The following is a 21,980-nucleotide window of genomic DNA, read 5'->3' as shown; positions in this document are numbered from 1 at the left end:
GTCCGGCCGCGGGCAGACATCTTTGCGGTGTCCAAGTTGCCCGCACGTCCGGCACACTTCCTTGTGTTGCTTATAGAGCCTGCACCGCACCCACAGGCCCGCGAAATTTACATGCCACGGGACTTTGACCCCCTGAAACAGCACGAGGCGGCAGAAGCCACTCTGTCGTCTGCTACGGCGTTCCGCTGCGCCGATCAGCTTGAAACAGCTGAGTGATTTCGCAATCGAAGGATGTCAGCGGCCGGGCGAAGCGCCGTAGCAGACGACACAGCGGCTTCTCTCGCCTCGTGCGGTCAGTGCGCATGTGCCGGCTGTCTCCGATTCTCGCCACTTCTCGGCGCCGGCGCTTCGCGGAGCGCAGTGGCCACGCGCTCGCCGTTTCCCTTTAACAGTGGACCCCACTGTACGGCGTGTGTGTATACCCCTTTTGACACTCGACTGCTGGCGACAAAGACAACCTCGGGACTGCGTGCAGATGCACCACTGAAACTTTGAGACGTCATCAGTCCGTGTGCACGCGAATGCGGCGGCACCACGGAATACAGGGGCCTTGGTGTCATTTCCATCACTCCGGCCTGAACGAAACCCTGTGAACGTTTGCTTTAACTTTACTGTGCGTGTGTTATGTGCGTGCTCCTGGGTCTATCAGTTTGTGTGTGCTTATCTGAGTTCGATAGTGTTTGTATGAGTTTTTGTGTCTTCGCTTCCTTCGCTTCCTTCATTCTCGCCCCTCTCATGTTCATATGGAGTAGCAAGCCAAGCTCGCTGACATGCTGACTCATCTTTGTCATTAAAGAGCGTCTTTCCCTCCTCTTCCACTACGATGTTAAGGACTGTGGGTCTCCGTCGGCTCGTCGCCATCTTTCAGTATTACTTGTTTACCCCTCCTTTCAAGTTTTTCTGTCGAAAGACGGTATTTAAAAGGTATCCGTCAAACTATGAAGCCTCCAAGCACACCAAAGTATGCTGAACATAGTTATTCTTTCGCTGAAATAACGGATGGTGGTTCCAGAGGTACAGCGCTCATTGAAACTTGTACACGAGCCTAGACACGTCGTTAGATCAAACATTTGGCCTGAAAGGCCTCCGTATAAGATTTTCGAGGAGTTTAACGACGGGGGTGTTGGCAGCGGAACGCCTTGTCAGAAAACAGGTTTCACATTTTACACACAGCACGGACACAGCACTCGGCTCAGGGGACCCATTCCACCACTACCACCCCGCTGCGAATAACTGTGGCCGAAATAGGACCAATAAATTAGAAAAATAAAGGTATTGCGGTTGGCCATGGTTTGGAAGGTGGAATGCTGGTCCTGCACCTGACGCATATTCAATTGCGTCAGCAATCGCACCTGCAGCCGCGAACAATCGCACTTATAGTAAGCATGCACGGTCCAATCGCGGTTGTGAATGAGTGCTCGCGGTTGTTCCTGATGTTGTTCCGATTTTAAGCACCTCTCATTCTTTTGTTAGAGACTGGAGAGTTCCTCGCATAAAGCAGTTCTATTGACGGGAATAAGCACCCGCATCAGGATCGCTTCCATTCATCAGCTTTTATCTTCTGCTTTCGTGTTCTTACTTTCATTGACGCACTTTTTCTCAGCTGTAACCCTTTCTGTTTGAACCCATAATGGTCGACGTTGGAAAGAGCGCTTATGTCGAGCGCCAGCTGAAATTACAAAATTGAGCTTCTTCATACTTCGAGGGTATGCTTCGCATCAGCGGATGCTTCGAAACTTGAAGGTACGTATTTTCTTCAAAGCTCATTTGACAGCGTAAAAATAGTAAGCGCGCTGGAACCGTAACCTTCTGCAGTGCCCCCTTCCACCGTAAATGGGATCATGACGGCAGACCTAGCTTCACCTGAAAAGAGCGCAGCGGTAGCCGCCAAGTACCGCCTGTATTCCACCGTACTCACGGCTTACCTGGCGTCGGTGGCCTGGGGCATTTCGATCACCTACTCCTCGCCAGCACTGCCGGAACTTCGGCTCTACATGAACTTCACGACGAACGACGGCGCGTGGTTCGGCTCACTCATCCAGTGCGGCTCCATCTTTGGTGGTCTTCTCGGGGGTACGTATGTTGCGCCTCGGAGAGGCTACCAGTGGGTCCACCGATCGGATCTTACATTATTTCTTTGGTAATTCTGCGTTCCAAAGGTATACCTTTGGAACGCAGAATTACCAAACAAATAGTTATCTGCTTACAACAGGCTAAAGCACAATTAGTCCTGAATGGTCCTGAATTCTTTGCCAGACGACTTCTTTTCGATGAATAGTCGAAGGAAAATTAAAAACAGTCTTATAGAGCTTCCCTATCTCCTTTAGGAGTGCTTTTTTGTCTAAATTATTGTCTTACAACATTTCTCTGTTTGTAGGATATCTGAAAAGTTTTGCCTCATCAAAGTGACAATTATCGGTTGGTGTATGGTTTACGGCGTGTTGCTCGCTGCCGGGAACTGCCCTTCAAGCCCTTGTGGCTTTTACAGACCCGCATATTTATCCTGTTTTATGAAATCAATAAACACTTTCAATCAATAAATTATTATTATTATTATTATTGGCCGCATGATGGCGCCAAGTAAGGACAAGTGTCTCCTGTGCTGCCTCGCTTTCTTCGGCAGGCAGGAGTTTTTTCGATGTTGTGCGTGTAAACGCCGTGCGCACGGAAAGTGCATTGTTCTTCCGGACGAGGAACTGCAGTGTCTGATCTCCGGTGAGCAGCCGTTCGTGTGTAATCTCTGTGTGGCTGCGGCGTCACCCGCTAGGCCTAGCGACCGCGGTGAGCAAGCAAGCGAAGACGGTCAGCCAGCGAACATTTCGGCCGAACGAGTGGCGTCCCCTGTCGGAGCAAGCTTCGTCCCTTCTGCAGACCTATGCGCAGAGGTCGCTGCCCTGAGAAATCTCCTCTCTGAAGCCTGCGTCAGCCTTTCCTTTCTCGGCGATGTAGTTACCGAGCTGCGCGAGGAGAACCGGCTTCTGCGACGGGACAATGTGGCTGGGCTTGCCCAGCAGGCTGCAATCGTCGCTTCCCTGCGTGAGGAGGTTCGCTGCCTGCGAGGGGAGCTCGCGCGTCCCCCGCCTTCTCCGCCTGCTTCCCCGAAGCCTGCTAATCCTTTCATGTCGCCGGTGACGTCACCGCAGTATGGTATCCCTACGAGGTCGTCGTTCGCTGAAGCCGCCGCCAGTGCAGCTGGTGAAGGTGCCCCCTTCCTGTCCTCTACCACCGCTTCGCCGTTCGTTGACCGCCCCAGCAGTCAACCTGCTACGGCCTTGAGCACTTTGGTTTCCCCTTCGGTCTACCCTCTGCCCCCGCCTCCAAAGTCCGACACTGCGTTTAATGGCCCGCCGACGAACTTGCATAAGAAAAGGAGCCCTCCCCGCGTGGGTGCGTCGGAAGCTTCTCAGTTGGTTGTGGTACACCAACCACCGAGCTCCAGCGCCATCTTTGTTTCAAAACTGTCGGCTAACACCACATCTGCTCAACTGTTGGCCCACTGGTCAACTGTGCAAGTTACGCCATTGTCGTGCAAACGCCTTAGGACCAAGTACGACTCCTATTCTTCTTTTTGCGTAACTGTAAACGAGGATTGTTTTAGGCGCCTGAGCGACCCGTCTATGTGGCCAAAAGGCTGCCTTTTCAAGCCGTTTCAAGGCAAGGTCCACCCTGGTATGCTGCACAGCTGTGAAATAACTGAAAATGATCAGTAAGTACGATAGTCTCGACATATACTATCGAAACACTCGAGGTCTACGAACTAAGTCCTCTGAATTTATTAGAAATATTGTATGCTCTAAATTTTCTGCTATTGTCATTAGTGAAACCTGGCTTTCCGATGATATCTCGTCTTCCGACTATTTCCCTTCTATCAAATCTTTAGAAGCGATAGAAAATTAACTGGACCTAAACAAAAAGGTGGCGGGGTTCTCATTGCCGTTCATCCTTCAGTGCAATGCATGCGGCGTGCTGATCTCGAGACCCTAGACGAATCAGTCTGGCTTGAGGTAGGCCTCACGAGGGGCGAGAAGCTACTCATCGGTGCATTCTATATATCCCGGGATGTATTACCTTCTGAATTTAATCGAACACTCATATCCATAGAAAATGTCTCAAATGCACACTCCAACCATAAGCTCATTATACTTGGGGACTTCAACATCCCAGGTATTCGCTGGAACAGTCTTTCCTTTGAGCACGAAAACCATTATGCAGCGCAGAAATGTAGCTTGCTATTAGATTTTCAATCGTTCACCTCCATGCAGCAGTTTTACCGCATAGAAAACTCTTGTGGTAATGTTCTAGATGTGTGCTTCTCAAACTTAAAAAACGTACAAGTGTGTGCCTCGGAAATATCTCTTGTGCACCCCGACAAGTTTCACCCCCCTCTTATTGTCTCTGTCTCGGTCGCGATCCAGCATCGCTCTGGCGGTGTTGACAATTGTGCAGTCCTGCGATATGCTTTCAAGCGTGGGGATTATGCTGTGCTGTATCACTTTTATTCATCTGCTGAATGGTCTAGTGTTTTTGATGTTAATGATGTTGACGAACAGGTTCGACGTTTTACCGAAATAGTCTGAAGTGGCATGGAAAAGTACATCCCTTGTTATAAGCCTGTTCCTTCCAAATTTCCCCATTGGTTTTCTAAAGAACTTCGAAGTTCGCTTAAACTTAAGGACAGCGCCCACAAAAAGGCCAAGCGTTCTGGGCTTGACAAGTGGAAAGCGGAGTTTAGTCGGTATCGATCACTTTGTAAAATCCCCTACCGGCGTGACCACCAGCTCTATATAGAATTGTTAGAGGCTGCTGCGTCTCAGAAACCGGCTGAATTCTGGAGGTATGTACGCGGCCGTTCTAAGGCGTCTAAAGAACACATTAGCCTGCTTAATTCTGGTGGTGAAGAGGTTGAGGGTGTTGCCACCAGTTTTGCTCAGTACTTTCATTCTGTCTTTCAACCACCAGATGGCAACAACGAACGCCTATCGTTTAATAACTCTAATTTTAATACACTTATGTTCGATGAAAAAAATTGTCAATGATAGCCTTCAACGAATGAAACCATCATTTTCCTGTGGTGCAGATGGAATTCCAGCAGCCCTCATGGAGGCTTACGGCAACATTTTTGTGCCTGTCTTAACTTCCATTTATAATAACTGCTTACTTTTCGGCAAATTTCCTCGTGCACGGAAGATCGCTTGAATTTTTCCAATATTTAAGTCAGGTGATAAGTCAGCCGTTTCTAACTATCGCCCGATCTCACTCCTTTGTGTCGCCTCAAAACTCTTTGAGTCAGCTCTGCACAAAGTTCTTGCTGCCTGCGTCAAGAACGTTGTGATACCAAATGAGCACGGCTTTTTCTCGGGTCGATCGACGGTCACAAATCTTGCAAGCTTTATGACACAGGCATCTGCTGCAGTTTGTGAAAACGGCCAGTTGGACGTTATTTATTTTTACCTCAGTAAGGCGTTTGATGTGGTGAACCATCAGTAATTAATTAACAAGCTAGCTAAGTCCGGTGTAGACGCAAGCCTTGTTGCCTTGTTGTCCAACTATCTCCTTGACGGGTCCTTTTATGCAGATGTTAACTACAAAAAGTCTAGTGTTTACCCTGCAACAAGTGGTGTACCTCAGGGTTCGGTGCTGGGTCCATTATTGTTTTCTATCTTTATCAATGATATGTCAACAGTGTTAACAAACTCTTCTTTTCTTCTCTATGCTGATGATGTCAAACTATTTAGGCAGATTAGCGGTGATCAGGACTGCTGTGCCTTGCAGAGGGATGTGTCGGAATTAGCGGTCTGGTGCAGGAAAAACTGCCTAATTTTAAACCCCGCTAAAACAAAGGTTGTCACCTACAGCCGGAAAACCCACCGTCTGCTGTTTTCCTACAGTATTGAGGGAGCTCCTCTGCAAAGGGTTGAGGAGATTAGGGACCTAGGGGTGCTTTTCGATAGTACCCTCTCTTTTTCTCCTCATTTTAGGCTCATCACCCAGCGAGCGCTCCGAAGTATTGAAAATGTGTGTCGGATTACAAAGGAATTCTCTTCTCCAGATCCATTTCTAATGCTATACAATGCAATATGTATACCACAGTTAGAATATGCTTCTGTTGCCTGGAACGGCATATCCAAATCTAGTAGTGAATTAATAGAACGTGTGCAGAAGAAGTTTTTATCCATATTTAAGCACCGTCATCACAATCTCAGTTTTCATCCTGATTCTGACTTACCCATAGTCCCTTCCATCCCTTCCTTGAACTGCAGACGTATGCGTGAAGACCTTACATTTCTTCACAAAATTGTTCATGGTGACCTTTCTTGCGCAGACCTGCTTAACTGTTTAGAGTTCAGTGTACCACAAAGGCCCACCAGGTCGCACCGCCCGTTCTTGACCGCTGCACGCAACTCCAATCATTCTCCTGTGCGCAGAATACAGAATTGTTACAACCGCTTCTTTGAACGTCTTGATATCTTTCAGAAATCCTTTAGAATTTACCGTACAGCGCTGTTGAATACAGTATGTTAAACATCTATGATATGTCTGTCGTTCTTTTCTTTTCTTTTTTTTCTGGAATTTGGTTTCTCTGCGGTTGTGTCTATCCAACTGATAGTTGCCTATTTTTGAAACTGTTTACTGTCATATGTTCGTCTTATCATTTGTCTCTACACTCTTGCCGTTGTTTTTGTTGTATTACTCTCAAACTCTGTTACTCTGCCTGTCGTGTGGCCTTTACGACAGGCAGAGCAACATAGGCATATTCTTTTTTTATTTTTTACCTGTACCCAGGCTCCGCCTGTGCTGTATTTCTGTCATTTTCACTACTTCAATATGTGTGTGTCTTCAGGGCAGGATTAAGGGGGTGGCTACGGGGGCTGCAGCCCCGGGCCCCCGCTCGATCATATGAAAAAAAAAAATATCTTGAGTGTGCTCGCTGCCTGCGTTGAAAGTTGAAGGTAGGAGCTTCAGCCTCATCTTCACACCGAAGCTGACTAACTTGTGACTGGTTGGGAGGCGGGGGGGGACGCTCACGTTATGGTTGACAACCTTCGAGTCCATTTCAATTTAATTTAGTTATTCCTACTCCTCTCCCGTATTTTCCCGAGGTTTATGAGAAGATGTCTTGGACCAAAAGTCGTGGGTACACAGCTTGACCGGGCCTAAGAAGCCACATAAAAAAGGCCCCGAGCTCGGCTCCAGTCTTTTTCGGCACAGGTCGTTTCGGTAGCCTTTTCGGTACACGGACATCTAAGTACGCGGATGTTTCGGCGCGCGCTCGTTTCGGTATAAGAAAGGGTCAGGCATGCGAATAATGAAATAATGTTTGAAGAACATAGTAAATTGTTTAAGACCGAGGGACGCTATATGTAATTATTGACAACTTAAGCACAGCTCTACGGTCTTATACACAGTTTCTGCCAGAAATCGTAATGTATAGCGCTTGACAAGGAAGTTCATAGCGATGACGACCCGTTCAATAAAGCTAGTGGATTAGTTGAATAGCATAAGCGTGATTGATATCGACTGGATATTTTTCACTGAACGGTCAGCGTATATATGATTATTAAAATGTTCCAAGGTTGCGTAGGCCACTCGCGGGGTCGTTCGGCTTCAGCGCGCGCCTCTGTGCTGTAGCCTCTGGAGGCTGTCTGGGAACAAGCGTTGCGGAAGCTACATGTCCGCGCGACTCCATTCGTAGCGTAATTCTTTAGGCGCCACTCCGTGTGGACGCTGCAGAGGCCGCCGGGCCAGCCCGACCCTAGCGGCTCCCCTCGAGCTGGGGAATCAGCAGGCCTAGGCGGTGTGAAGAGCTCCGGCGTGGACGCTAAATAAAGCAACAACAACGTCTGTTTCCTTTCGGGATGACGAAAGCTGTGTCCACTTAAAAACGCATCCTGCGTGCGACCCCTTCGATGCCCTCTTGAAAACGGACCTCCGCCGCGAATCGGGGACGGTAAGCTGTTTGTCCCCGTGGGCGCTTTTTGCTTTGGAATGAGCCGGCGGACGACGCAGACCAAAGGGCTCCCCGCAGATCTGGTCCCGCTTGGGCGCGGCGGCAGGAGGAGAGGAACCCCCGAAGAAGCGCAGGAAAAACAGTGGACGCGGGAGACATGTTGAGGGCTCTAAAACGAGAGGTCCACCCATACTCGCCTCCGTCGTAGACCCCGAATCTAGACGAGAAGCTTCAGTGTGTTTCCACTGCCAGTTACGACTGAACAACGACCCGACCGATCGACAACCAACTACTGACTGCTGGAACTGCTGCGCGGCACCGACGGGAGCCGGGACATTCTATCCCTGTTAAACAGTTGTCCGATGCCATCTCTCGTGCTCACCTGTCGTTCTCCAACCCAAACGGGACCTGTTAATATGTATCGGCTTGCCGACTATACTGGGTTACAACTTAAGAACGGCACCACTTCATGTAGTGTATCACTCCGCGAAAGCGCCGGACCCGTGACGTCAGTGCGCGCGCGTTTTGAAAGGGGTTTGCTATGAATGCGTGATATCGTCTGCCTTGCCTCACGCAGTTTTTTTGTCGTCACTGGAGTCGTTTATAAGCATATTAAGTCCAAAAAATCACGGGAACGGCTCACATCATGTTCACAAAGTTCTCAGTAACGCCCTACTTGCGCCGCGCGGAGAAACATCCGGCTACGGTGATAAGGCACAGCGGCAACTTCTGGTGCCGTTCTTAAGTTGTCACCGAGTATAGCAAGACCATCACAGCTGCACACCAGGAGTTCATCGCTGCTGAAAGTTCGACGGCCATGCGCAGAACCCACGCACGAAGCGGACCACTTACCAGCCCAAAATGCAACATTCTTCTGCTTATCGTCTTTGTGCTAATCGTGCTGCGATAGGAAGGTTGCGTTGCGCGACACGTCTGAGCCACCCCCCTTCGCCCCCAACCTCCTTCAAAGGAGGTGCGTGTTCTAACCTTATGCTTTCTCGTCTGCGCGGGTAACTACAGGATTTTGGCCCGTAAGCCGTGGCGGCTAAATGTTTGGCAGATGTCTGTAAGTGACAGTTGCCTGCGCGGACTTTGAGCCCTCCCATATACGCAGGTGGACAACATTACAATAAAACTAAAACCTTTCAGGCTTAATAAAATATGCTTCTTGTAAGAAAATACTCTTCTGTACCATGGCGTGTGCAGGCCGACACGGCGCTTCGATTAATGGTTAATCTGCGGTGAACTGGCAATCAAACCATACTAACGTTTACGCCTGATAAAATCCGTTATTAATACTAGACATAAAACCAAGAAATTAGTTTCCGGAATGCATAAAGTTATAGATAATTTATCACTGATCAGAGAGCATAACATGGGCTTCGAAAATTTTCGCATAATAAAGCAGAAGTATTAGCATCATCATCGTAATAATAATCATCATCATCGTCATTAGGGCCCCAATGACGATGATGATGATTATTATTACGATGATGATGCTAATACTTCTGGGCCCCGGGCCCCAAAGTTTCCCAATCCCCACTGTGTGTCTTGTCGCTTGTTTGTTTCTTCCTATAAGTTTCTTGTATTTTGTTTTCATGTAACTATCCGTGCGCCAGCACTCAGGCCTCTGGCTGTTCCTGGGCACGTAAATAAACATGATTGATTGATTGATTATTATTAGTCTTTTTCTGTTAGTTTTGTGCCCGGAGAAACAATATGTATAGCAGGTGAAACGGCCCATTGCGGTAAGCGCGGACCAGATAATGTCACAAAAGAAAAAAAATCAACGCGGGCTACAAAGCTTCGTAGCAATCGCGGCCACATGCATTTTGCGGCGGCCGCGAAGTTTCTTCTACCGGAACAGGTGCCACTAGCTTAAAGGGACCCTGGAAAACTTTCGATAAACGCTTTCACTTTTTACTTCACGCCTTGAAGGACTGCGAAATCTATAGTTATCGCCAGCACGGAGCGGCACTGCGTGATTTGTTCGTCGCAGCAGACACGCCATTCGTTTCTGCTTTGTTTTTGTGGCTTAATTTTCAAAGTTGCTATCGAAAAGCGTTCATTGCTGCAACTGATTGGAAACCGGCCAACGGCCGCTACATCACCTCAGTGACGTAATTCGGGCCGTCGAAGAACGGCAAGACCAGGAAAGAGAGAAAAATCTTTTCAGCGAGTTTCCAAGTTATCTGATGGGTATAGAGCAGTAATTTTTGGCCGAGGCACATTGCGATCCCCTAATTTAAGCACTGGGTGTGTAGGGTTTCTACGTTCTGCAAACATTTAAGATTTAAAAAAAAAGTTGAAAAAAGTGTTGCAGGGTCCATTTAACATAATCCAAGTGCTTGGGGCGTTATCTGGCTGCCGAATAGCGACGTTTCTACTACCGTCTTGTTCTTATTCCGTGGTAAGAACAAGATAGTGCCGAACAAGACCATTCCTACCGCGGTAGAAACAAGACAATACCGTGGTGTTGTGGGAAATTTGTGAAACCTGTTTCATGAAGACTGTTGGGTGAAAATTGTTTTGCGCGGCATCATTCATGCAGCATCATTCGAAAAGCCTCCCCTATTTTTCAGTACATGACTGTCTTGAGCTACAAAATGAACGTTTCCATCAACCTCTGTAGGCACAAGAAGCGCCGGAGCAGGGGGTGCAGAGCGAGCGTCGGCTTCCCCTCATTCGCAGATGGGGGAGCACGGCTAGCCCAGTTGCGGGTACGGCTACACGGCTACATACATACACACAAATACCCGCACAGCGAGTCACACAGCAAAGTTCCGCCGCGCTCTGCCGCTGCGCACGCGCGGCGCTTGCTGCCATCGCAAATCCTCCTTTAACTCCGCTCTACTATCGCTTCATCTCCCCCTATTCCCCCTCACGCTATTGGCGGGGAGCACGACCACAGGCGGCGCTGCGAAGCGCGTCTCCGTGACGTCGGCTTAGAGAGAGAGAGAGAGAAATAAAAACCTTTAATGAAAGCCGAAGAGGTCAGCCCCACTAACGGTAGGGCTTGCTACTCCAGATGGGAGTGAATACACTGAGATGACGGGGGAAATAGACAGAAAAGAAAAGAAAAAGGGGGAGGGGGAGGGGAGATGCACACATACATAAAATGCACATGTTCAGAGGGTTCACAAGACCTCTTTCAGCCCGGGTTCCACAAAAAAAGAAAGCAAGGTTTTTGTTCCCAGCACTGCCTCGTCATGACTTCGCCAGGGTCCAAGGAAGTGTGAAAGTTCTAGAGCACCTCCACGTTGGAGTCGCACAAGTGCCTTCGATGATGTTGCTTCTTGACTAGAATATCGCGGGCAGCGGCTTAAAATGTGCCTAATGTTTTCATTACTAGAGCACACTGGACACAATGACGACTATACCCAGCACAGATTAAACGAGAACCTTCGGGTATGTGCAACCTTAAGTCGCAGCCGGTATAGCACGCCTTCAGTGCGCTTGGGCAGACCCCGCGGATGCCACAAATCGTAGTTAGGGTCTATCACATGGAGAGGCGCATATCTTCTCAGAGGATCCTGCCAAGCCGGCAGCTGGAGTTTCCATTCTGGTCAAATGCAGCTGCTTTGCTATCCTCGTTGGGAAACGGGATTCAGACGGCCTAGTTTAGGTCGCGGGCTTCTCTGACGGCCGCAGCGGAGACGATGTTGTTTGTTATACCGGAAGGACCTGATAGCCACTGAAGGCACATTTCATGTCCTTTGCGCACTGCACATCGAAGGCCAGCACGGAGTAATTCTTGGGAACGGAGAGTGGTCGCAGAAAAGCACGTATGGTTCCTATCGTGAAGGTGCATTTTGGAAGTTACAGGCACATTCGCAGTGCTCCAGCTTGCAAGCTTTCCAGGACCTTCAAGTTTGCGCTGGACATAGCATGTAAATCCGGAAGGCTATATCACAAGAGGATTACGAAGAGCGCTTTGTAGAGCCGCAAGAGTGCCGACACTGAGCAGCCCCGTGTGCTCGTGTCATCATCCGCAAAATATGAACGAACGAAAGGAGTCGCTCTTTTAGTCGCCTGATATGGAGAGCCCAGGACAGCGGACGGTAAATTGTAATGCCTAGGAATTCGCGATTGCAAAGGTAGGGTATGCACGCCATTTATCTCCAGTGGGTGTCGAGATACATCGCGCTTGGTGAATGCCATGGCAGCGCACTTCTCAGGAGACAGAAGCAGCCCGCAGCTACTGAGGTGTTTTTCTGTGGCGAACGGCGCCTTCTGCACTTTTGCTCGAATGTTTCTATGTTTCCTGCCCGAAGCCCAGATCAGCATACAGCGAGATGTGAACTCCCTGAGGTAATACCTCTGTGATGCGGATAGGCATATGCTGAACAGTGTTTGGCTCAGAAGACCATTTTGTGGGAAACCTTGCTCGATGACATGTCGTGTCGTGTCACCGTCTTTGGTTGTCATGTAGGCGTACCAATCATTTAGGAATAATTGAGCCATTCTTGCATTCGGCATCGCTGTCCTACAAACGCTACCTCCCTTAGAATTGCTTCTTGGACAACACTGTCAAATGCTGCCTTTAGGGATTCTCGCATTTGTCGCCGGCTTCACTCGGGCTCGCTCTCACTACTGTTTCTTTGCTCTCGGTTGACTTGTGATGCTTGTCCACAAAAGATCTTGCGTGTGCGTAACTTCATGTCTAATAAAAGATAAAATCTCGTACACTAGTTGAGGCAGTGATTTAAGGAACAGTTTTTGATACCGCTCCGGAAGAACCATTGCCGGCGTCGCTTCCTTCCTTGCAAAGCTGGCCCTCTGGGGAGTGCAAAAAGCCAGAGCTAGGCGTCAGCCTCTGTACCGAGCAATCTTTCGAAGAAAGAGACCAGCCAGCTGCGAATAACCGACAACCGCGAAAATGCAAGACGAAAACAAATTGAAGCAAAATGGAGAGACGAGCTAGTTGGTGAAAATCCATGAGTGAAACTTAAACGCAAACAGACACAGGGACAAGAAAGGGTAACGACACCAGCGCTTACTATCAACTGAAACATTTATTAACATCGAAAACACATTTATACGACACCAAGACCTAACAATCAAGCACGTGTGACCATCGCACATGCGTAAGGCGGTACATGAGAACAACAGCCCCATCTCCTTCTCTTTTTCTTTCCCTAATCTTCTACCACCTCTCTTTAAGAAGTTGCACTTCTTTATCAGAATACTCAACGACGGGTGACTTATACAATCAGAACCCTTAATCCGGATATGGAAGGCTTCAGCAATTTCCCTGGTAGCACGGTCTCTGTGCTTAAAAACAAATTGCGTGTCTGTGAAGCATGGCTTACAACCGCAGTCTGAACAGTGCCGCGCCAGGTGTGTGAAGGGCCTTCCTTTCAAGGAGGAATGATGTTCCCTCAAGCGTACATTGAGACAGCGGCCGGTCTGGCCGACGTAAACCGGCCACAGGACATTGGAATGCAGTACATAACATTGGCCATACACCGAACAAGTTGGAGTCTGTGTTTTATCAAACAGCCGCGTGGGGGAATATTGTCTCGGGAATCGAGCCTGCTGCTCACCATGCTGCATAATCTGCCTAGCTTGTTCTTGGCCGAGAAAACCACCCTAACCCTGAATCTGTCAGCCATCTTCTTAAGGCGATGCGACAGCGCATGTACATAGGAAATGACCGCCACTTGTTTACTCTAGTTTACTCTTGTTTACTCTAGTTTACACTTGTTTACTCTAGTTTACTCTAACCATCTTGCACACCCTTGTCGAATGAGAGTCTGAACGGGGAACGAAGCCGAAGAGGCTCCGAACCTCTGGTGGACAGAGTCGTCTTCTCAGGTACCAGCCATAGAACCGCGCTTTGCACTCACACAGGGTGATGATGGGGGCCAACGCGGCGGGATTAGTGAGGTCGAGGTTAGGTAACACAGAAAAAGAGCTCGCGGAACAAGAAATAAACTGAAGCAAAATGGAGAGACGAGCTAGTTGGTGAACATTCATGAGTGAAACTTAAGCGCAAACAGACACAGGGACAAGAAAGGGAAACGACACCAGCGCTTACTATCAACTGAAAGATTTATTAAAATCGAAAACACATTTATACCACACCAAGACCTAACAATCAAGCACGTGTGACCATCGCACATGCGTATGGAGGTACATGACGACAACCGCCCCATCTTCTCTTTTTCTTTCCCTCATCTTCTACCCTCTCTCCTGAAAAGGTAAGGTTCCACTTCTTTATCTAGAATACTCAGCGACGGGTGACTTATACAATCAGAACCCTTAATCCGGATATGGAAGGCTTCAGCAATTTCCCTGGTAGCACGGTCTCTGTGCTTAAAAAAATTGTGTGTCTGTGAAGCATGGCTTACAACCGCAGTCTGAACAGTGCAGCGTCAGGTGTGTGTAGGGCCGCCTGCAGCGACGATATGTTCTTCCTACGTCGGCGATCCTCGGGGGTTGCCGGGACAATAGAGATTTCGGCTCCTGTGTCAACTAGCAGGCGCGAGTTGCTTACGCGGTCGACTACGAAGAACAGGCCGCTGGGTGGAGGGCCGATGTCGTAAGCCGCCGTTAACGACTGGCCGGAGCGTTTCCCGGAAACGAGCAAGGTTGAGTGCAGCGGCTAGCACCCATGCCGAAACGATGGTGGTACCAGCAAACTCTGTCCTGTCTATCTCGTGACAGGCTTCTCTGGAAAGAGCTTGGCTGTCTTGAATGGGATCGGTTGCGTCGTTGCTCGCCCTGTTGTGGAGCGCCAGACAGCAAAAGTTGCTGCATGGTCTCGGTAAGTTATTGCACTTTCTACTCAAGGCGCGACAGTCGATCTGGTTGTTCGTGTGTTCTTGCAGCAGCTATGGGCGCGAAGTTTGGAGTAGAGTATTCCGTGATGCGATCAGCAAGTTGCGCCAGCCGATCAAGGGACGTCTCATCTGAACCTGCGAGAACCACGCGCACCGGCTGGGGCAGCCGTTGCAGAAAAAGTTCACGAAGAAGTGGGAGCTGGCCGTCCTGAAGCGCGTGCACACCGAGTAGTTGCCGCATCCGGTGCAGCAGTTGGGAAGGTCGCTGGTCGCCCAGTTCTTCTCGACATAAGAGCTGATGAAGTCTGTTTTCTTCAGGCGCCTCGAGGTGGTCCAGCACCGTCTTTTTGAGGGTGTTGTATTCTCCTTGTGTGGGTTGTGAAACCAAAATGTCGTCGTAGCGTCGGTGATTTCTCAGGGCAGAGCTGCGACGACGTGACGGTACTTCGTCGACTGCGAAGTGATGTGCTGGAACTGAAAGCAGGCTTCCACTTGGCTGAACCAAACTCGTGGATTTTTAGGCCAAACATTTGGTAGCTTCAGTTCTGTGGCAAAGACTGCAGGCATGGAGAGGTATACTCGGTTACAACTCAAGAACGGCACCACCTCATGTAGTGTATCACTCCGCCAAAGCGCCGGACCCGTGATGTCAGTGCGCGCGCGTTTTGAAAGGGGTTTGCTATGAATGCGTGATATCGTCTGCCTTGTCTCACGCAGTTTGTCGTCACTGGAGTCGTTTATAAGCATATTAAGTCCAAAAAATCACGGGAACGGCTCACGCCATGTTCAAAATATTCCCAGTAACGCCCTAGTTGCGCCGCGCGGAGAAACATCCGGCTACGGTGATAAGGCACAGCGGCAACTTCCGGTGCCGTTCTTAAAGGAGCCATGAAGAGAAAACAAAAGTTTGTTTTATTCGAAAGATTAGGTGTTTCATAGTACCCCAAGCGCTTTCCCAGAAGCAAATGATGCTTTATTCACTGATAAATAAGACAATTTAAGCCAAAATTTTAAATCTCCCGCTAAAATTGCAACTTCCGTGACGTGAACAATGGCGTCATACAAGCCGGTCCATGAAACAGATACTTAGTATGTCGACTCCATATAGCACCCACACGCGGGAGTCCACCGAGACGGCGGCCATTTTAAAAATACTAGTAAAACCTAGTGCACCCGCAGCCCTGGACATGGAATCGCCTGATCCGGAGAACAAAACTCTCGCCGAGGAGCTCGGGCTTGCATTTAATAAACTCACACCACTTGAACGCTCAATGCTTCTAAGTGCACGAGCGGCAAGAGTTGTGGGATACGCGGTGGACGGGAAAGCGACCATTCCGCGATAGCCACAACAGACGAACGCCCTGCCGTCGGCACCGCTGCCTCGTCCGCCCCGTCGCGACGGACGAATACAGACTGGTACGTATGTGCCGTATTTTTATTACGGTTAATAATAGTTCAATTTCAGTAGCAGTATCGCTTATGTCAGTTGGCCGGTGTCGTGTATGGAAAGCCGTTCGCGCGAGCTCTCTGCTTCGACCAGAAAGATAAGAGCGTCAATGGGCGGTGTTTACGGCATTTTTTCCCCCCAAGGTCAGAGCGATTTGACGAAGTCGGCGACGAGCGCCAGCATGTCCCAGGAGTGAGCTAACGTAAGGGTCCCTGCCGTAATCACTTCCTCGGAAATGAAGCGAGCACACTCGTACTTCCTTTAGCTCTCTTTCTCCTCCGTTTGCAAAGTTCACAAAACGTAGCCACTTGCTTCGCCGAGCTTCGTCGTTGGGCAGTACATGAAAGGAGATCTCCTCACCGGCGGGGATGTCGCACTCCCTCGACGATTTGCCCGTACTACATGGGCATTTCAAAACGCAGCAACGAAATTTCATTGTAAATTACTCGAACAAACTGAAGTTTTCAGTGCTTGTAAACTGGAAACGAGCTCGTAACGACAGCAGCAAGCCAACACGATTCGAAACTTCTGCGACGACTGGCACTATCTCGTCGCTTCTTGCTGCTCCTTACTCCCCTCGTTTCTATTTTTACCTTTGCTGGTTGGCGATATGACGGCCAACCTCCTGTCAAGGGATTAAGATACCAAGCAAGGTCGCGGCTGTACGTGCTGGAACGGTTCGTTGGCCCCTAAGAGCTTCGAACCCGAAAATTCGTCTGCGCGACGGCGAGATGTCGAGCTCGGCTGGCGGTAGTTTCGTACTCATTGGCGCACACGCTTGCGTGTTCGTTCGGAACTTCAACCGTTTACTCCACCGTTCTTTGTCATAAAAAGAATGTGCAGTATGTTTCACGGGCATTTAGCTCGCTATGCAAACTGTAAGCCCTGCCTAACATGCGTTTGCTTTTGCCGGCCTCCGCCAATCGCAGAGCATTCTCGAGTGACATCATAGGTTCTGTTGCGGAAAATGAGCTGGTGGGTCGCATGGTCATTTCCTTTTCTCCTAATTATGTAGCTTATTTGAGCGAAGTTTGCGTTATAAGTGGTGTCGTTATGGTTCTAACGAGGCAATCTTTCGAATGAACCAAACTTGTGTTTTCTCTTCATGGCTACTTTAAGTTGTCACCGAGTATAGCAGTGTTGTCGTCGGAGATCATGGCGGCGTGTTCGTTGAAGCGTTGTTCGGGTCACCAATTTTGTAGCAGACCGGAATATCGGCTGCTGAACGAGGCGAGAAAGCAGACGTGGAGCTGGTTTGCAGATTCAAGACAAGACTGTTTATTTCGAAAAGATGCGTACGCCGAGAGATTCCCCCGACGAGGAAAAAAGGAACCCCCCCCCCTCCCCCCGTCCTTCAAAACAGAGAAAAAACGCCCCCCAAGCGAGCATACGATTGATTGATTGTAGGGTTTAACGCGCCGACGCAACGCAGGCGATGAGGCGCGCCGTAGTGGAGGGCTCCGGACTAATTTTGACCACCTGGGGATCTTTAACGTGCGCCAAAATCTCGTACACACGGGCGTTTTTGCTTTTCGCCTCCATAAGCGAGCATACGACAACGGCGCCAGGACTAATGCCAGGAGTCGGCCGGACAACAACTTAAGCGCTCCCTAGAAAGGCGACCCTTGAAGAGGGCGGGGAATGACCCCTGTAGTAAGCCGGCGGCGGCATCGCCAATACGCGTCTTCCACAAAGGCGCACTGTCGTCAAGCCTGCGGAAGACTGGAGAGAAAGGAAAAGTCCCCGTCGGCGGGAGCCGCTTGCGCGCGGGTGCCGAGCGGCTTCCGCTACACTCCCAATAAAGTTGCTCTCTCTCCTCCGCTGTTGCAAACTTGTGGGGTATGATGGGTATGTGGGGCATGACGAAGGGGTGCGATGGGAAGAAGGCCGAATCTTTATTGTAGCAGTGTTTATATCCCGAGCGACTGGGACAAGAAAGGGTGCGCACACTCGCCGCACTCTCGTCTCATAAAGGCGCGGGTTTGACACGAGGCGCATGCTGAGCAAGATATGATACAGGAAATACAGCTTGAAATTAGTCAGAGGTGTGTGAGAAGCTGGAAAAAGAACTTAATTGCTGTAAATACGCTTTTTAATGCGCTGAAGCCTCAAAACCGGCGATTTCTATAGCACTAGCACTGCTGCCCCTCACAAGCGGAGTGTAGCAGACGACAGCGGCACGAGTCCCAAAGCTGACGTCAGGAGCTAGGGGCGCCATTAAAACATCTGACCACCAATTGGCGGTAAGCGCGACCACGGGCGGTGCTGGGAAGCGCGTCGCCGTGACATCGGCTTAGGGATTCTCGCATCTGTCGTCTTCTTCACTCGGGCTCGCTCTCCCTTCTGTTTCTTTGGGCTCGCTTAGATTTTAAGCACGGCTTTACTACTTTCGTCCAGCGATTTTGTGGAGGATGCGCAAATAAACTTTTGATCGGAGACACACCCCCGGCGGCACACTCCTCGAAGCGCACTGCGTCAGGCGGGTAAAGCTGGCTCAAAAACGTGTCTAAACACGGATGCCGCCATGATGCCACGCTGTAGTTGCCAGATCAGTAGTTGAAGATATGGCTAACAATTTTTCTTGAAAATGAGGCCCAAAATTAGGGCCCTAAGCTAAAATTAGGCAACTTTTATGGCAATAACTGAGTTTTTTACAAGTTTGTATGCTTTTTATCAGTTTGCTCGAAGCATTCATGCTTGACGAACAAAAATAAATGAAATATTAAGAAAAAAGAGGACGTTGGGCTGAGGCGCCAAATTCAGTTTCGGTATATTGTAAGGAGCGTCACTCATGTGGGGGTAATTTACAAAGGTTCACTCTAACACGCCTTAGTGTCTGCTGTGTCACTTCGTTGCTTGCGAAGACAAGCTTGCAAAGACTGCCGACGATACGGAATAAAGCCGCCGCCGCCTATCTTCAAGGACACCTTCTCTACATGTCCGTAGTGGCTGCTGCCGATTTGAACTCGCCGTCAGCCGGTCATATCATGTTACGCGAGACATTGCTGGGCAGATCGGCTGCTTTTGACCATATATGATTCGTAAATTAAAAACAACCAAATGTACGAAACATTTTACCACGCCTAGCGTATTTGTTTACGAGTGCTGTTATACTTTCACTGAACGGTGTTTTACTTGAGTGAGAGATAAACAACCGCCAACTAATAATGATAATGGTAACTTTATTTGCACAATAAGGTGGTTTTCGAGAGGAGGGCAAGGCGAAGCCGAAAGGTAATCCCGAATGTAGGTGCAGAAATCTCCTGTATTCGTGCGTGCGATTGGTGCATGCTCCTTCGATCGCTGAAACACGCAATCTGAAATTTTCGAGAATATATATGATGCTTTGCATGACACATTTCTTAAACTCGGTGGATCAGCGACGTTGTTTTATTACGTCTACTTGCACCTCTACTCTCATATTGCCCATGTCTCATATTACCTGCACAGAGGAGGAAGAGGAGGAGTAAACATCATTCATGTCCCATGGGCACCCGTGTGGTGGGGCGTTAAGAAAAATTATTCTGTCCTTCCCTGGGTGCCTTCGCAAATGAACGGAAACGGCCACGGAGCAAGATCTTGCTCCGTGGAAACGGCCACTTCTGTTCACGCCCAATTATCAGGACCACCCCGCCTGCCGGCGGTTTTGCCTGAAATGCTTGTGGGTTCGGCCGGAAATCTGTCTCAGTAGAAACCGCCTAGGAAGCATGTTGAGGTAACACACAAATACGCTTTCTTGGGTCGCGATGGGACCGTCATGTATTTTGTGCAAGGCGAAGTTGACGAAGAATATATGACTCCCTTGAAAAGAAAATTAATTTGAGTGTACCTATAAATTGTTATTGCCCCTCATTAGTTCAATCATAGTGGTTAATTTTGAAACAGCTGCCAAACATAACCACTATTGCATGTGAATCAGACTGCCTAGCATGAGACTATCAATCGCTAATATAGAGTATTCAGACACTTAATGTGTATTGCATATGACAGTCATTAAGAAAGCGGACAATAAATTGAACTCTCAATTTTATTATTTGCGACAGTTACATCTGCACGTGTCGGTTCAGCCAGTGCCACCTGGAGACGTTCTGCAGCTGTATACACCAGATAAAAGGAAGGAATGCGATATGCGAATGCGATACGCGATAGAAGGAAGGAATTCGAAATGTGTAGCACAGCCTTCTCATTTATGCCAACATTAAACCGGTGGCCGCAAAGGTGTCACACCAGACATTATGGAATTTTTTTTAAGTTGAAACCAGTGCAGACTTCCAGACAATTGAAGTACAACAATGTCGTTTTATATTTCGTTTAAGTCTGAGCAGCGAGGTAAATTGAAGAACTATGTCGAATATTACCGGGTTTGTATTAAGAAAATGGGGTATTATATAATCTAGTTTTTGTGCACCATAGTTAGTTCGAATAAATAGGGTCTTAAAGGGACCCAGAAAAGCCTTCTGTAAAAGTTACAAAAGGCCTGTATTGTCACGTAGCACCAATATAGCGATGCAATGCCGTTGGAATTATTGATCTACATTCAGTATTGGCTGCGCCAAAAGCAATTATATGCACCTCTCCCCACTTGCCGATCGACTCCTCCTCCCTCTCTGCCTCCTTCAAAGCAGCTAGCTACATTCCTGCGCCTAGGCTCGCGTCAATCACTGCGGACCCGCCTTTGCCGCCTTTGCCTCGGGATCGCGCATGAAGGAGGAAGAGCAGCCGGAAGCCAATGGCAGTGACGCCGCCGGCGGCCGACCTTGCCGGTGATTGGGCGAATCAGGGGGTGCCTTCGCCGTTGCGTCAGCAGCGATCGCCGTTGCGTCACCCGCGGTCGCCGTTGCGTCAGCCGCGGTTGGCTCGCTGCGGCGTCGCGCTCATCGGCTGAGAAAGGCGATCTTCAAAAATTGTTTACAAATTATCTGTACAACGTATGGGGCTCAAACTTGGCTCAAAAATCCCCCGTTATGTGTTCTACCACCTGAATGCATTTGATTGCCACCTTCACAAAGCTTTTCGGGGTCCCTTTAAGAGCCCCTGGTCGAAAATTTCCACGCTTCCATTCCAGCGTGCTCACAGCAACAAGGATGATGACGAAGTTGCATTACCGAAGCTGAGTTCCAGTAATGCTGTAGCTGATTATGAACGTTCTGGCTAATGCTCATTCAGATTCTGGTCACCAGCATTGTTATTTTCATCAAAAATAATGGGCTATCACAATGCCATCAGCCCGTGTATCATGTGCTTCACACCATAGAACATATTCCGTGTCGCAATTGCGGCAACGAAAAAAAGAAATTTGACATTGCCAGCCTTACCTTCTCATCCTTCCACCGATTTTGTTTGAGGTGTGAGAAGTTATTTGTGCAAGCTGAGCCCAATAAAATCTTGCGCACAAGTTACTTTTCACACGTGCATTACTCTTTGGCTGCCAGAACCAGCAAAAATAAACACAGAAAAAGCAAGAAGGTCATATGTACAAGCAATTCTCATCTAACAAATTTTATTTCACCACCAGTAATACCACCAGACCTCCAGGGACGTTTGTGATGGTAAGAGCAAGGCTAAGATGACCTAATGTGCGACTTTAAAGAAAGGAAGAAACTATAGAAGAAAGCTAGGGAGGTTAACCAAGGAAAGAAGAAGAACTGCCCAGCTGGCTGTGCTACATGTGGAAATGGGAACAGGAAACTTGTAAGGAAAGGAAAGGACTGGCATAGAATAAAGGATAAAAAATTCGGGAGAAAAAAAAACATGGCATGGAAATGGCCAGTACAGAGACAGCACCATGGGCGAAAAAAAG

General features: G+C 48.8%; 1 protein-coding gene across 1 annotated transcript in view; it reads left to right on the top strand.

Annotated features, from left to right (window-relative positions):
• Positions 1 to 1,841: 1,841 nt before the first annotated feature.
• LOC144179773 (facilitated trehalose transporter Tret1-like) overlaps positions 1,842 to 21,980 on the top strand; it is a 32,332-nt gene continuing 12,193 nt past the window's right edge. The window contains exon 1 of the mRNA XM_077708211.1: positions 1,842 to 2,073. Coding sequence (XP_077564337.1) covers positions 1,842 to 2,073 — 232 coding nt within the window. The remainder of the gene's footprint in view (positions 2,074 to 21,980) is intronic.

The sequence above is a fragment of the Haemaphysalis longicornis genome, unplaced genomic scaffold, assembly GCF_048455015.1.
Source record: "Haemaphysalis longicornis isolate Haplotype H1 unplaced genomic scaffold, Haemaphysalis longicornis Haplotype H1 scaffold_4, whole genome shotgun sequence".
NCBI lineage: Eukaryota > Metazoa > Arthropoda > Arachnida > Ixodida > Ixodidae > Haemaphysalis > Haemaphysalis longicornis.
This window is presented reverse-complemented; position numbering and strand designations above follow the sequence as displayed.